The 16,364-nt window shown below is 42.9% G+C and overlaps 2 protein-coding genes across 7 annotated transcripts in view; both read left to right on the forward strand.

Annotated features, from left to right (window-relative positions):
* trip12 (thyroid hormone receptor interactor 12) overlaps positions 1-3,185 on the forward strand; it is a 28,715-nt gene extending 25,530 nt beyond the window's left edge. For all 6 annotated transcript variants that reach the window (XM_086261027.1, XM_086261026.1, XM_086261025.1 and 3 more), the window contains 6 exons: positions 16-180; positions 397-561; positions 647-760; positions 1,000-1,094; positions 1,370-1,473; positions 1,603-3,185. In XM_086261027.1, coding sequence (XP_086117153.1) covers positions 16-180; positions 397-561; positions 647-760; positions 1,000-1,094; positions 1,370-1,473; positions 1,603-1,799 — 840 coding nt within the window. In that variant the 3' untranslated portion in view covers positions 1,800-3,185. The remainder of the gene's footprint in view (positions 1-15; positions 181-396; positions 562-646; positions 761-999; positions 1,095-1,369; positions 1,474-1,602) is intronic.
* A 3,072-nt stretch (positions 3,186-6,257) lies between these two features.
* The window catches only part of dner (delta/notch-like EGF repeat containing), a 72,792-nt gene continuing 62,685 nt past the window's right edge, over positions 6,258-16,364 (forward strand). The window contains exon 1 of the mRNA XM_086261035.1: positions 6,258-6,892. Within this exon, the coding sequence (XP_086117161.1) occupies positions 6,548-6,892 (345 nt within the window). The 5' untranslated portion in view covers positions 6,258-6,547. The remainder of the gene's footprint in view (positions 6,893-16,364) is intronic.

Raw genomic sequence — 16,364 nt, forward strand, 5'->3', positions numbered from 1 at the left:
CCTCCTCGTCTTTAGCTGGATCTGCCCTTGGGGCTGCCATTTTATAAGTGGATGCTACGGCATGAGATGTCTATAAGCTCCCACGACCTGGTGAACATTGATCCCGGTGTTGCCAAGTCAATCCAACACTTGGAGGATATTATCCGCCAAAAGAAGAGGCTGGAGCAAGACCGATCACAGGTAGAGCGCAGAGAGCTTGTGTTTAATGAAATTAGCCCAGAGTATTGTTCTGTGGAACGATGCCTCTAAACTTACTTAGAGATACTGCTGTTGGTAGTGCTCCCCCTTCTTTGTACATATTTTGGTGTCTCTTACCTTTAGATCATACTTTATACCCAGAGCAGTTCTCCCTCACTTTTCTCTGCTAACCTGTTTGTCCTCGTTTGTTTCCATCAGACGAGGGAGACGCTACAGCAGGCTCTCGAGAGCCTGAACATGAATGGCTGCTCAGTGGAGGACCTGGGTTTGGACTTCACCCTTCCAGGATTCCCAAATATTGAGCTGAAAAAGGGCGGCAAAGACGTCCCAGTCACAATCTACAACCTGGAGGAGTACCTCAGGGTATTTGAGTTTTTCTAACAACCCACGCTTTTATCAATCCTCCCCCCGTCCCCACAGTTCTTAATGTTTTGCTTTGTCCCTGTAGTTGGTGGTGTACTGGACTCTAAATGAAGGAGTGTCCAGACAATTTGAGTCTTTTAGGGAAGGGTTTGAGTCGGTCTTCCCGTTACATCACCTGCAGTATTTCTACCCAGAGGAGGTAAGAAACTTTGTTTTGTTTACTGCGTGGTAGTCATTTTAAATCTATCTGTAATGATGAAATTCAGCAGTTTTCAGCAGTGTGTCAGCATTGCTTACAGCCGCACTCGGTGTGTTTTTAGGAATGCAGGGTAGACAAAAATGGGTCAAATATAGACACGAGTTGTTTACACTTTTGGTAAAGTAAATCCTGTGCTCATAGTTTGGATTTTCTCATTCCGTTCTCACTTTAACATTTAGCTTGACCAGTTGCTGTGTGGCAGTAAATCGGAGACGTGGGATGTCAAGACGCTGATGGAGTGTTGTCGACCGGATCACGGATACACACATGACAGGTGAGACAGTCTGTGGCTCTTAAGTTTTAGATCGTTGTAAATCTCAGCGTTCTTCAGTATTTATGCGAAGAATTTGGCTGATGGTGGCAAAGCATGATCAATTCCACATTCCTGGCTCTTACTGGAAATATCGTGACTCTCGTTTCTAGTAAACAGAACCCACAGTGCAGTCAGCTAGTTGCACCAGTTTTACCATCATTGCAAAGCAGAGGAGTATTTTTGATCATTTTAGTAACACAGTAACTTTTCTCAACCATTTCATCCCGTTTTTGCAGCCGTGCAGTTCGATTCCTGTTTGAGGTGTTGAGCAGCTTCGATGCCGAACAGCAAAGACTCTTTCTGCAGTTTGTCACAGGAAGCCCAAGACTGCCTGTCGGAGGTGAGGCGCATCATACACACACGCACACCATTTAATGAGCCTGACATGTGACTCTTAATCAAATAAACTCGGATGTGTTTGTACTGCAAGTCTGCCCCGCGCTCACCCGCTGTTGCCCTTGCACGGCAGGTTTCCGGAGCCTGAACCCACCTCTGACAATTGTGAGGAAGACGTTTGAGTCGACGGAGAATCCAGACGACTTCCTCCCCTCAGTCATGACCTGCGTCAACTACCTGAAGCTGCCTGACTACTCCAGCATAGAGATCATGCGAGAGAAACTGTTGATTGCAGCTCGCGAGGGCCAGCAGTCTTTCCACCTTTCCTGATCTCGCCACATCTCAACATTAAAATGCCTTCTACAGCAGCCGATGAAATCATGACTTCCTCCTTAGTTTTTTTGTAATCACACACATTAAGGCTACATGTACAGCCTTCTTGTTAGAGAAAGCAGCTTGCAGAAAAATTAAGACTCTAAATATATATTTGCTGCCCCCGTCTCTCAAAAAAAGGAGGGGAAAAAAAAGAAAAATGGAAGGGTGTTCCATGACGCAGAACTTAAAATATAAAGAGAGTAAAATCTTATATCAGTAGTTGAGTAATGTTAAAAAAGATGAAAACATCTGGGTGACATTTTAAATTGCTATGTGATATTTAAACAAGACAAAAAAGACAAAAAAAAAAGGGATGTCTCCTCTCCAGAGTGGTGGACAGCATCACTGGGTGACGGGGGAGGAAGGGGAGCGGGGAGGGCGGGTTCCATTGAGCAAGCTAGGTTTACTTTAGCTCCAAAGATCATTTGTACAGACAAATTTGCAGACTTTGCTCATTCTACACATTTGATAGAATAGCTCTTTGTTTTCACGTCTCCCCCTCAGTTCGACTGTTCGCGTTCTGTTCTGTATTATATTCGCCCCCAGTTCGTGTGTTGCATTGTTATTATAATTTTTTATTTTGATTTGGTTCGGCTTCCCCCTCCCCCCAGTGTGTCTTTGCTTCAAGTTGTGGAAATGAAAGTTGCAGTTGGTTGAATGCGGGTAGTGATGAGCTCATATTATCTTTTTTCTTTTTTTTTTTTTTTTTTTTCTCCCCCTCGCTCTCTCTCCCTCTGCTCCTTCTGAGATTGTGTTCTGGCCTCATTTCCGAGAGCTTCAGCTCAAATGAAGAGTTGTAACTAATGTGTTGACCAGGTAAATTTTTTTTGCTCTTATTTTAATAGAGTTGGCGTCTTTCTGTTGGATCCTACCGGACGCGTAGGGTTATCTTGGTAGACCAAGCTCTGAGCAACCCTCAACACATAATGTAGCTGGGCACAAAGTTTGGCTGGTCTCATTTTTATCGTTTCATAGCCAGATTAGCATTTCAAGTTCATTTTCTGGAATAAAATATATATGCAGTTTCACACCCCGTTTGAAGTGGGAATGTCTGCTTTACCTCTTTTTTTTTTTTTTTCTTTTTTTTTTTTTTTTTCTATATTGTCTTTATTTCTTGCTGTAGTGTTTTTTTGGGTTTTTTTTTTTGTTGGTTTTTTTTCTTTGCACTGCTGGCTTGGAACAAACTGTGGTGTGCACCTGCAGTCTGTTGCCAGGGGAGGGCGCCACTGTATGCTCTCCTGGCCCCAACGTTCATGTGCTGGTTTCTAAGATCTGCAATAATTTACTGCATCAGGTTCATGTTTTTACCTGAACATAAATAAAGTAACTGTTTGACTCATATTACTGTTTGACTAATGCTCTTTGCCATTGCTTTGGCATGTTGGAACCAGCTGGGTTATTTCATAGTTCTTGAACAGTTTTCAGAGGTTCCCCCAAAGCTCAATGTTTTTCAACACCTGTCATTCTGGATCACAGGACTCCACGGTTTCCTGGTGGAAATGATTTGCTGTGGAGACGGTAACCATTTACAGGTCGCCTGTTGGGCATGGTTTGACAACAAAAGAGCTTAGCTTTAGATTTAACGTCGCATAAGATGTGTTTGGAACACAAAGCCATTTTCCATTTTGGACGTCTGTTTGTAGAAAATGGTTTCATTGATTAAAAATGTAAAAACAAAACATGTTGGTTTCATCTGACAAACATCTCCGTGGACTGATGTTTAAACGTCAACCTCTCTTCACGAGCTGTGCCTGCAGTAATGCCAGTGTTCAGAGCCACTTGGTGCATTGTGAGGTGAACATTTTCACCTCACAATGCACCAAGTGGCACCAGTGGACATTCATTATGGAAATGGGGAAGGTTGAGGCCAGGATGACATAGACAGCAGAAAGGTTTTGTATTGATCACATTGAGCATGCTGCAACAACCTGCAGCTGTTTTAAATGACTGACGGCATCAATCTTACATTATGGACAAGGTCAAGGACTGTTACAACTTTTGATTTCACGGCATAGGAAACGGATGTGTGCTTTAATATTTCTCCTGAATTACACTTTCCATGTTATTAGTTTTGATGACTAAAAAAAAATTATATTTGTAATAAATAAAAGATCTGCTCAAATTCAAAGGTAACCCTGACACTTAGGATATTTGTCTCTTTCAAAGCCTTACTTGAGTTGCCAGTATAGTTGCAGGGGTGGGCAATTCCAGGCCCCAAGGGCCGGTGTCCTTCAGGTGTTTAGATCTCACCTTGGGTCAACACACCTGAATCACATGATTAGTTCGTTACCAGGCCTCTGGAGAACTTCAGGGCATGTTGATGAGCTAATTTAGCCATTTAGATCAGCTGTGTTGGTTCAAGGACACATCTAAAACCTGCAGGGACACCGGCCCTCGAGGCCTGGAGTTGCCCACCACTGGTAAGGTCTAGAGTTTGAGTACATGATAAAGGCAGGTATCGATCTCTTGTTCCTCATACTAAAGTTTTGGATGTACAGTGCATCAATGCTTCATTTGTTCCATATTCTGTCATGTTACTCCAAAATAGATGAAACTTGTTTTTCACTTCAAACTTTGACACTTGAGCCCGTAATAACACAGTAGAAAGACGTTTGCTTAACATTCTTGCAAATTTATAAAAATATATAACATGTACATAAGGATTCACAGCCTTTGTCACGACACTCAAAATGGATCTCTGGAGCATCCCCATAAGAGCACCAATGAATTGTGTGTAAACCTCAGAGACAGGATTGTGCCGAGGCACAGATCTGGGGAAGAGTACAGAAAAGTTTTTGCACCACTGAAGGTGCCGATAAGCACGGTGGCAACATCATCCATAAATTAAAGTTTCTGTAACCACCAGGACTCTTCAAACAGAAGCCGCCACATGGCAGCCTGCAGGGAGTTTACCAAAAGGTACCTGAAGGACTCTCAGACCATTAGAAACAACAACTCTTTAGCGTGAATGCCAAGCGTCAGGTCTGGAGGAAACCAGGCACCAATCATCACCTGACCATTACCATCCCTACAGTGTGGCATGGTGATGGCAGAGAAACCGAGAGACTAGACTGGGTCGAGGGAAAGATGAATGCAATATTATACAGAGACATCCTTGATGATAACCTTGAGCACTCTCGACCTCTGGACTGGGGCAAACGTTCATCTTCTAACAGCACACTAACTCTAAGCACGCAGCGTCCATCCTGTAGATTATTGCCATCTTGTGGTCGCAGTCAGCTATTGTCTCTGAAGACTGCAGTCTCTTATTTTGGCCTCATAAGAAACTGCAGCTCCCCATGTCCTGTAAACCTTGACTGGACCTGAGCGAATTGAGAGGTATTCGGGACACTGAATTGAAGACCGCCTCGCTTCCACGTGATTTATGACCTCAGTAAACTTTTCCTTTTTTCGAGTTTACGTTTGAAGTCTTATTTTTAAAGCAGGTGCTTCAGATTCTGCGATTTATAATTTAATTTAAAGTGAAACGAATGGTCTCGGTGAGACCTGCTGATCTCTGTCTTCAAAGAGATGGAAACAGCTGGACTGTGATGTCATTGAGGTGCTGTCCGTTTTTTATTTACAGTCTATGTCTGTCTTTTCGTTATGTCCACAGCTGTCAGGTTGTCATACTTCCTGTAATCAATATATTGGCTTTGACATCGACCGCTACATGAACATGATCAACTGTAATCACCTACTGCAGGATTTTGAACAACAAAGAACTGCATCATATTAAAAACCATGTCTGCTCAAAGTAAAATCTACCCCAAAAGAGAACTGATGGCAACATTTTAAACACATTTCTTGGCACAGTTCACTGATGCTCTTAAAGCTAAAAAGCAAGGGATTTGAACTCATTTTAAAACAGCTCTAAACATGTCTGTGCTGTTGTGATTTGGGAGGCCTAAATAACCCTTACTTTCAGTTTTATCTATGCACACTTTTTTGTTACAGAACTTTATGGATTAAGTTTTCGGAGCATACCAGCCAAACTCGATCAGCATGATTTTGCAGTATTCAAGCCCAGAGTGCATTATCTCCCTTATGGTAATGTTATCACTCGAAAGCAGCCAATCTTTTGGCAAAGCTGATGAGTTTTCTCACCAACCCCTCCTTCTCTGCTTTCCCTCCTCCCTGCCTCCTTGGAGGCCAAACTCCAAGAAGAGGATATGGATGATGAGACTCTAAATGAGGAAGGTGCAGTGCTCCTCTTCACTGTTTTTCTGCACAGTGAAGGCAAGCCAGGAGAGGGAGTGTGCATGAAGTTGGTGATGATGATGAGGAGGGGGTAGCGGAGGATGGTGTGTGTGTTTGTGTGTGTGTGTGAGAGAGAGAGTGTCGTCAGCAATCATCGTCACTGTGACTCGGAGGCAGAAAGAAGCAGAGAGCCCTCCCCTTCTCCTCTCGCATCCCTACCTTCTCTCCATCAGCCAGTCTCCTCTCAGTCATTCTACCCGCGCACAGCTGAGCCTCAGCATCCAACCAGCCTGCCTCCTCCTCCGCCCCTCTCTCGCTCTCTCCTCCTTTCACACACACCACACACACATTTCTCATATACCTCTCAGTTGCTGCTGAGCCCGGTCAACAGGAGCAGCAGCTCTGAGCAAAGGCGCAAAAGAAACACACAACCTTTTCCCCCGCACCCCCCCCCCCCCCTCTAAACAAAGAAAAGAAAAGAAAACCAGACTAAGAGGATCAAGATGAGGATGAGTGTGTTCAGTGTGCCGGCAGTTCCTTGTTGCCGTCCCACAAAGAACGCAGGGAGCTTCACGTCCCCCCTGCTTCTCACCGTCCTGCTCCTGACCAGCGGCAGCAACAGCAGCAGCATCGGGGCCGTCCCCTCTCCGTTCCAGCTGGCCCCGGACACCCCGGCACCGGCCGAGCCCACCCCGACCCAGGCGACACCTCGTCCGGACCCCTGCGAAGGCAGACCCTGCCTCAACGGGGGATTCTGCTTGGCCCTCCTCCCCTCGGCAGGCAGGCCAGAGGACATCTGGGAGTACGCGTGTACGTGTAACCAGGGCTTCACTGGACGCAACTGTGAGGTATTTAATTTTTTAACCTTTTGCTACCTGTGTTGTCACACGATGGACTGTGAGCAGTCCCCGTAAGCGATGCTTTTGCTGGAGAAGATTTCACATACTTAGTGAGCAGGAAGTGGAGGTCAAGGAGTAGCCGGTGCAAGTTTGGCAATTTTGTTGGTCATGTGGAGAAAACTGACACCAGCTGTGTCACTTTCTGTAAAATCACGGTGGGAAAATGTAGTTTAGTTTGGTTTAGTGCACACTTGTGTTATTATCACAGAGACCCATAATTGTTTTCAGTTGTGGGAACTTTCACTGCTATTTTAGGATCATAATCGAGGCTTCACCAAAGATGACGTCAGTGACAAACCTGCATCATGTGTCCGTGTTATTTCTACGTGCGCCTTTACACTAGATTAGGCTGAGGGTACACTGCGTTGTAGTGCTCCCCGCTGTTTGCCGACGGTGATTTAATCAAAGCATGTGCTATCACAGAGACATGGAGACGAGTGCTGCGTTGCTGTGGCAACAGGAGGGAAGAGCGGCAGCAGTGCGATGCAAGCGAAAACTATAAATGTGTGTATTTTTATCTGTACCATATATGAAGCGTATATAAGTAGTTTATTATATGTTATAAAACATTATTTTGATGTTATTTATGTGAACTGCAAAGTTACAGTTAACATTGAATTTATCTGCTGCACACTAGTGAGCATGTTCACTGGGGTGTAAACTCAAGTATGGGTGAATTTATTAACACCAGGGATGCAGAGCCACACCGAATTCATTAACTACATCTGGATGGTGATGAATAAGAGAAGTGCCGTTTTTTTTCACATATTCCTGAAGATGCTCACGTCTGTCTTTTAAACCAGCACAGAGCTTTTATTAAGGTAAACTGAGAGCCCACTGGAGAAAGTGTCAGGAGCAAGGTTTTGTTAACATGGCATATTTAAAGAGTTGTTTTACTCCACTGGAAGACAGTTTTGATGAGTGACAAGCTGTTCGCTAGCAGACTTTAACAGAAGCAGATGCTCCTGCCTGAGCTCGGTCTGCTGAAGGTTTCTTCCTGTTTAAAGGGAGTTTTTCCTTCCTACTGTCGCCAAATGCTTGCTCATAGTGTTTCTGTACCTTACAATATAAAGTGTCTTGTGGTGACTGGTGTTATGCTTGGGGCTGTAAAAGTAAAACTGAATTGAATTTAAATGAACAGGACAGAAATTTTCCTCTATTTTCCTTTTCCTTGACGTTAACCTACACTTCAGCTCCACCTTTGTACTCCTGACTAAGCCCTCGTTCTTTTATTCAGTTTGGCACATTTCTGATTTTTGCAAAAATCGCGTCTGCTGCTGGATTAAACGAGCTTCATTTCGAAGCTTAAAATGAGCGAACTGTAGCTGAGCATCTGCAGCATTAGGCTCAATAGGCAGCCAGGCTTCTGAGTCATGCTGGGGTGAAAGAGAGCATCCGCCAGCGGCAGAGAGGATAAATGAGTCTGCCGCAGCATCACGGAGGGGAAACAGCAAGGTGACTGGGTGAACCTCAGCAGAATCACCAACAGGTGGCAGCCATATCCTCCCCCCAGAGTTAGCACCTTTGCATACTGAGTGCTTCCTTACAAAGCATATGCATCCATGTATGTACGATAGAAGACAGGCGCTAGCAGGATCTAAATAATTTAGTGGAGTGTTTAGCAAGGGACACGATCACTGTCTCCTTGGCTGTCCTGGTTTTAACTCTCAGAATAGAAAGCATTTTTTATTTTTACCTCTGCAGCCTGCTTAACTGTTACTCTGGCCCACACGAACCACAGACGCCGGTGTCATCACACCACCCGAGCTGAGGGGTGACAATTTAATGCAAAGAGGAGAACGCACAACTGCCCAAGCACTCTGCACAGTGTTTTGTTGTGCAGGACAACAACATCCTCTTATGCGCCACAGCTCAGGCCCGGCACAAGACCCGAGCCGGGCCCAGTGGGGAATCATTGATTTTTGTGCTCCCCTGTTGCTTGTTTCTTCTCCATGGAAACTGGAGCAGCAGTCAATTGAGATTTAGTAAATGACCTGACTGGCTGAGCACAAAGCTGGTTTGCATCTCACGTTCTGTGCATGCATCAAAACGCAGATGGTCGAGTGAGAGAGGGGGAGGAGAGACTGAAGAAAAGAGACAGGGCAAAGCAGGAGGAGGACAAGTCATATGGTGGGAAGACGTAGTGGCCTACGGTAGTGCTGTGCCATACTGCAAATTTTGGTATCGACCCAATACCGAGCATACAGGGCCAATATTGCCAACACCAATGCAGAGACTGATGCTTTTAACTTTTAAAGGCAGCTTAAGTAGGGAACAGCGGTGTGTCATGATTTATGAGATGATGAATGATCATCAATCTGCCAAATCTGAACATATTTTCATGACCAGTAGCACAAGTCGATGGTGTTCCCACAGTACACGCAGAACTGTTTCCAGTGTTTTAATATACAGCTGTAAAGAACTTCTACACAATGCTATACTTCCTCATTCACTGCAACACGTTGCTGCTGTGCACAGCAGGGCATGGAGGAGGGGGCGGAGCAAAGTGTGCCTGCATGAGAGGAGCGGTGTTTGTCTACTTTCTGATGAACGGGTGCAACGCACTGAACTTAGGCGAGTGAAACACAGCAAAATATCGATCCCGTCACGCTAGTATCGATCTGATATCTGTAGCAGCATTGGTATCGATCCTATCGATATTTGGATCGATCCGCCTACTCCTAGCTTAAGAAATGAGAATGAAGAAAGGAGAAACAGTGACAGAAAGCTATGAAAAGTCCACACTTTCCTCCTCTTTTAGTCTAAATTCTACCTCCAGCCTGTGACGCTGCTCACAAAGCTGAATCTGTGAAACAAAACTTGCACAGTGTGCTTACTTTTAAGTCTTTGTTGTGCCTTGGGATATTTTGCGACATATTTTAAGTTCTGCGGCTAATCCTGCTTTGTTACTTACCTCCCTGGCAGTGTGTATACTGCTCTAATCAAAGCAGACTAATGCAAACCACAGCAGTGGGCAACATGGGGAAAATAAACCCTCTAAGTGTTTCTCTCTGGGTTTAATATTTGCCTGTACCTTTTTTTTTTTCCTGGATAGCGGCCTGTAAGCTGTCCTGATGGAATTTACTGCCACTGGCCTTTCTGCGAGTTATTAGCTGCTCAGCCGCTCACTTATTCATTACTGAAGGGCCTGTTGTGCACCCTGACGGATTTGCTAGCTTGCTCTACAACACAGTAGGGCTGTTACAGCACCAAACAGCCATCCGTCATGAAGCAAATTCACGGAGTGCTTGCTGCATGGGTTACTAAGCCAGTCAGCTACTGCATATTAAAGCAGTGGATCATAGCAGAATTTGCAGACTAAACTACAGCCCTGGCATTATAAACACAGAATTCATTTTTATTTGCTGCTATTCAGAGAGGTGATATATGGCACATGAGTTATTAGCCTCTACAGCAGGCAGGTCTGCCCCAGCTTAACAAGCTCATATGAGCATGTCAGCGCTGCGAAGAACTAGCGGCGTTTCAAGTCTTTTGATGATGATCTTTTTAGATCTCAGCTGGAAGATTTGCCAATCATTATTCTCTCTCATTACCCACTCATGCTTTCTCTGTTGTGCTGTTACATAAGCATAGTTGAAATCTTCAGGCTTCTTGCACCCTTTTCTAACATCTGTGGCTTCGTGGGCAGATCGAACCAGTGGAAGGTTAGCTTAGCTTAGCATGCAAGACTCGAAACATGAGTGAGACCCTAAGCTGCACCTATTCCTTATGCTGGCTCACTACATCCATGTACCTTCTAATCTTGTCCATCCTGGTCAGTCCCAGTGAAAATCTTAACACCTTCAGCTCTGCCTCCTGTCTGTATTCTATCTAGTTTCTACTACTCTCTCCAGAGCATACCTCCACCTCTCCAGGCTGTCTTCCACCTGCTCCCTACTGTCACTACAGATCATATTGTTGTCGGTTTATGGGCTCAGTCACTCATTTTGGTTCAATTTAAATACATGATCCAGGTTGTATATTTCAGAAAGGAGCTATACTTATTGGCTCATGACTTCCGATCGACCAATGAGCCCGCAGTTTCTCTACTCACAAAGATGACAAGGCTGGAAATGCTCATCTCGAGCCTTCTCATGTCAGTAGGTGACGTCATGCTGGCTACAGCTGAGTCTGTGTCTGTCATCAGGTCAAAAACCTTTACTAAATGTTCAAAAACCAGCGTATGAACATAATAAGTAACAATTTTACTAATGTCAAATAAAGCACTTCTCTGCTGCTCTGCTCCGTGTGTCATAAAGGAACAGACACGTGGAGCAGAGCTGACACCTGCACAGTGGGGAAGAGGAAGACAGGTAAGTAAAGGCAAAGTTTCCGAACTTGACAACTCATCTTGTTACTGTCAGTGCAATAAAAATGCAATAATCAGCTGTTACTCCGACGAACGATGTGAAATAACCCGCTGTTATATCATTCAGGTCATATGTACATATGCAGTTATACTATTCTGTTTTGCATTTATAGTTTGTATAGTTGTTTGTATAGTGAATTGTGGTCACATTCCTTGTTTTTGTGCACAAACTTGGCCAAATAAAGATGATTCTGATCCACACAGTGGGGTTGCAGGCAAAATAAATACATTTCCATATTCATAGAAGGAAAAATATCGGCTAAATATATGTAGAATCAGAAGCTTTTCTAATGCGCAAACAGATTATTTTCAGATATTACCTCTAGAGAGAACATAAGAAAACAAAAATCAAATGAAGTCCAAAGAAGTAACTAAACTGTACAAACAGTACTTTACTAGTATAAATAAAAGTATTCAAAGCTAATAAGAACGATTTGTTGTTCATTCTGTTTTGTTCTACAAATTATTCTACTGGAATAAGTCTTTCGTCATTCACCCTAATGTAATTTTTCCTCACAGTCTTTTTGAAAGCTCCGGTTGATGGTTGAACAGTGTTGGACTTGGCGCCCTGCAGTGTTTGTGGTTGGTAGGAAAGGGAGAACCATCCCTATCACATTTTTATAGACGGTATAAGAAGACAACTGAATTGTGCAGCACCAACACATAATAATAATGTAAAAAGGCGAGGTTAACCCACTACATAATAAAACCCACGCTGCTGAAAGTAGAAAGCATTTACAGGACCTGGAAATGTTCCCTCCAATACAGGAATGACACACCACTTAACATTACTTACAATATTATTTGTATCTCCTTTCCGTAAAATACCTGACATTACACACTATTTAAAATTTACATACACACTTAGTCGCTTAGCCAATTTACTTAGGAGCTACAAAAATTACTCACAGTATAATTTGTGCCTCTTTTCCCATAAAGTACCTGAATTTAAGCACCACTTAAACTGTACTTATGAACTATTTAAAATTACTTACAGTATAATTTGTGTCTCCTTTTTGGGGGGGGATTCTACATTTTTCTAAGATCCAGAAGCAGGCTGAAGACGTTTATTAGACTTTAAAACATAAATGCAGCGAGAGTCACCAGCAATTCTTTCAAAAAGTTTCGAGCAGGAAGCAAAATTAATGTTCTAATGACAGACGGTTTATTTTCTTTTCCAGCTGCATGTGCCAACTCTTCAATGAAAAGATCGTTCTCCTGACAGGACTCTGCGAAAGTAAACAAAACCAAGTCCTGAAGCTCTTTTTAATTGGAAGAGAAGGGAGTCTGTGTGTGGGTGTGTGGCGGTCAGCTCTTGTCTCCCAGGACCATTCACTCTGCTGCTACAGATACAGCCTGAGCTACATCCAATTAAGCGGAGCTCAGAGCTCATCACCAGCCTTTGGTCTCTTTGATATCCCTGGCTTGTTAGTCAGCGGGAAGACAGCAAGCATAAAGAATACATTTCTATTTATATATGCTGTATACTGTGCATCAGTAAGTTTGCTTATCCTCTTTATTTTGTAAAGAATGTGGTTGTCAGTGAATCGTTGTTTGTTTAGAAGATTTTCCACATGGCAAAGCTGATGATTCTGAATCATACAAGACTGCGAACTAACATTCCTGTGCATCACATCAGTCTCTATGAACTGCCCTGACTGAGGATCATAACTGGGACTGAAATGGTCAGAAAAACCTACTTTAGTGTTAGCTGACTGCCGATTCTAATTGCTTGAATAAATAAGATTTCTTGGTGGGTAATATCAGCGAATTTCTAACTGGATATTACACCACGTACCACTTAAATGCAGGTTCAGACCAGGCACAAGGATCAGCAGAACAAGATGCAAGGCTTTAATCTTTGCTTTACCAACCAGTCGTTATGTAAAGATCTCAGGTCACGCTGATGCCACAATGTTGAAAGTCGAATTTCCCATTAAAGGAGTCCATGGTTACTTTTAAAACTTTTTCTGTTTTATGTCCAGCTTCTTTGCCTCACTCTAATTACGAATAAAGACAAATTTTAAGGCTGATTAAATAGTTTTTCTTTCTTTCATTGGAAGAGAGATTCTTCTCATATTCTTAAAAGGTGTTGAATAGATGGATGCTGAAGTTGCTGTTACTAAAACCTTCAGTTCTCATTACACCTTAGTGAAGGCTAAACTTGAATAAAGCAGCGGGCAGTGCAATGGAAATGTGTCAAAATCTCTTTGTGACAAAGACAAAAATAGGTTCTGATTCTAGTAAGCGGATAAACTGTTAGCAAAGAGAAACATGGCTGCTTGTTTAATTAGGTACAGATGAATGAAGGGATGCTAGCAGGCTGCTTATGCCCCCACTGATACCTTTGATTTGATATCTACCCTTCAGCAAAAAGAGCCTTCTTTGAGCTATTATCACTGAGGTGTTGGTGGTGTTCATGTCGATGTCCCGAGGCATACACGTGCCGCCTTTGAACAGGAAGGCTTGAGGCCAAAGACTCTGGTCATTTCCATATCACACATCACCTGCTCTTTTGATCTGGGGAAAGAGTACGAGGAGACGCTGGTGTGAGGATTAGTGAAGCCTAATACAAATGCGGTGGATATGAGCTGCTCAAAAGCAAGTGCACATGCTGCCGTGATTTCAATCACACTGGTTGTTTCGAATGTGTTTGTTTTTTTTTAGACAGACTGACAGTAGTAGTGTTGTTCTAGGTGGTGACTTCAATCTCCTGAGTCAAAAAGTCCACTGCTGATTGAACCATCTCTACAGCTGCTGCACTGGATGATCTGGAGACAGATATCTGTATGTCTGTTGTTTGGTCAGTGCTCAGAATGCACACAGTCTCAGAACTGTTGCCTATTCTCTGGTGATGGTTTTATCAGCTATTTTAAAACATAACCTCAATCTACTCACGCTGTAATCAATGAATGGTGCGCTGAGCAGAAGGTCTTGTACAGATATTAGATTACTGTCTGGATATTCATTATCTACACTCGAAGCCCCAAAATACTGGCAGCTGTATCCAGAGGTTGAGTCAAAAAAACAATAACCAGTGAGTTTTCAGGTTGTTTGAAGTATTGTAGTTAAAATTTGCACAAAGATTCAGCGTGCCCTGAAGACTTTTCCTTTAATGCCACCATCAGGTTCAGTTACGTGGTTCAGAGTGAAATATCTCCTCTATTGGATAAAATCACTTTAGCATTTCATCAAATTTAAATGTGCAGGCTTGTAAGGTTTTGGGTCATCAGGATTAAATACCTCTATGATAGGTTTACTAGCATGGTAACACGTTAATTTAAAGGGGCGGTGCACATTGCTGGGCAGTCAAGGTTCTGGTTGCCTAGGTAACCCTCGAATTTATTTGCCACTTTGTCATATTGTTACTGTAACCTGGTAGTTTAATAATGAATGACGACCAAAAGTTTTTATTATAGTCAAACCAACCAGTTATGATTCCTCATGAGTGATCAACCAAGACCCCCATTCACAACCCACTCAGAGGCACAGCAGAGTGGAGTCTTAACTTAGCAGAAATCACTGTCATAAAGTACGGACTGCAGGCTCAAATGGAGACTTTTGAGACCAATTTCTTAAACAGAAAATAAACTTTTACTGAGGTAATCTGAAAAGGGGCAAAAAATAAAACAACAGAGCAAGCACATGAAGGAGGGCAACAGCGACAAAGGATGACTCAACAAAGAGGAGATGAAAACTGAGGATTTAAATAGATAAAGGAAGATAATCAAGGAGAACGGAAACGCCGCGTTAACATAGCTCAGCTGAAACTAATTAAGACAATGACAAGAGAAGTAAAACTTACAACAAAGCACAAGAGACAGAGAACCAAATGGGGAGAAAATGGGAGAAATTTTACATACCCCCCTAAAATTTTTGAAAGTGTTAGAAAATATGTTATTCATAATTCAATTGGTGGTTACAGAACAGCGCAGAATTCATTATTAAAGCAAGTCATCCACCGCACTGGTCAGCTAACAACAAGCAAAATATAATACCGCTGTTCAACCTCAATCATTTTTCTTTTCTTGTTCTTTTTCATACAGCCCTGCCCACTCGAGTATCTGCAGCCGCCCACCCCCCGGCGCGCTCATCGTGAATGGGGCTTTTGTGTCTGTGTCATTTGCTCTTTAATTCTTCTTTTGCCTGGCAGCAAAACATCCACCTCCTGTCCTGGATAGAAAAGTCATTACAATTCTCCCTGTGGTTTCGTGTTTTTTTTCTATTGCGTTTCATCTGCCCTCTTTTCTATTTATATATTTAATGGAGCAGCAGCCAGTTTCATCGCTAGTCACTGTATAATATAAAAATGGCTGTGCAGCTCTTACTCAGCACTAATTCCCCCCGATTATAACCCTCACTGTGACACCATCATTTTACTGTCGCTTGTAATGATTAGTCTTGTTGTTGCTCCTGTCAACATAATCAGGGTCTGTATCAGGGGTGTGGAAGGTTTGAGTATGTGTTTCATGAGTTTTTTAAAAAAATCTTTATTTGCAAGCTACTAGCTACTCCAGCTTTAAAGTGTATAAATGATTTCTGCTGTATTTTTTTCCTTCTTGATTCTGGATGATGTAAGCAGGAGGGGTTTTCCTTATATGGCCATCTCAGAAACACACAGAGCCCAGTACAGCGCCCCCACCCACCACGGAGAAAGCACAAGACAGGAGAGCTCTGTATGAAGTCTTTCTAGCAGCAAAGAAAACCTCTAGCAGCTAAATACATGCAGACAAAGCCATAACTTTACTTTGAGTGGTCACTAGGACATACAAACTCCATATACAGAATCACCAGTCTGTAGCCCATCTCTCTTTCTTGTCCTCTCTATGAATGGAAGATGCAAAAAAAAAAAAAAAGGTAAAACATATGTTAGCCATGCTAACCAGCATCGTTCTGCATTACTTTGATATTTGAAAAACAACCAACAGATTTCTGTGACAGACTCAGATTTTCATCATTGCGCACAGAGATTTCTCCAGATTTTGAGACCTTGTTGATGATATTATGCTTTATAGACACAGAAGACACAGAAGTCGTCCGCAGGTGCGCATT

This window comes from Aulonocara sp. 'chitande type north' Nkhata Bay, linkage group LG14 (genome assembly GCF_057382095.1).
Source record: "Aulonocara sp. 'chitande type north' Nkhata Bay isolate Kocher_YH1m ecotype deep benthic linkage group LG14, A_spYH_male_GT1.1, whole genome shotgun sequence".
NCBI lineage: Eukaryota > Metazoa > Chordata > Actinopteri > Cichliformes > Cichlidae > Aulonocara > Aulonocara sp. 'chitande type north' Nkhata Bay.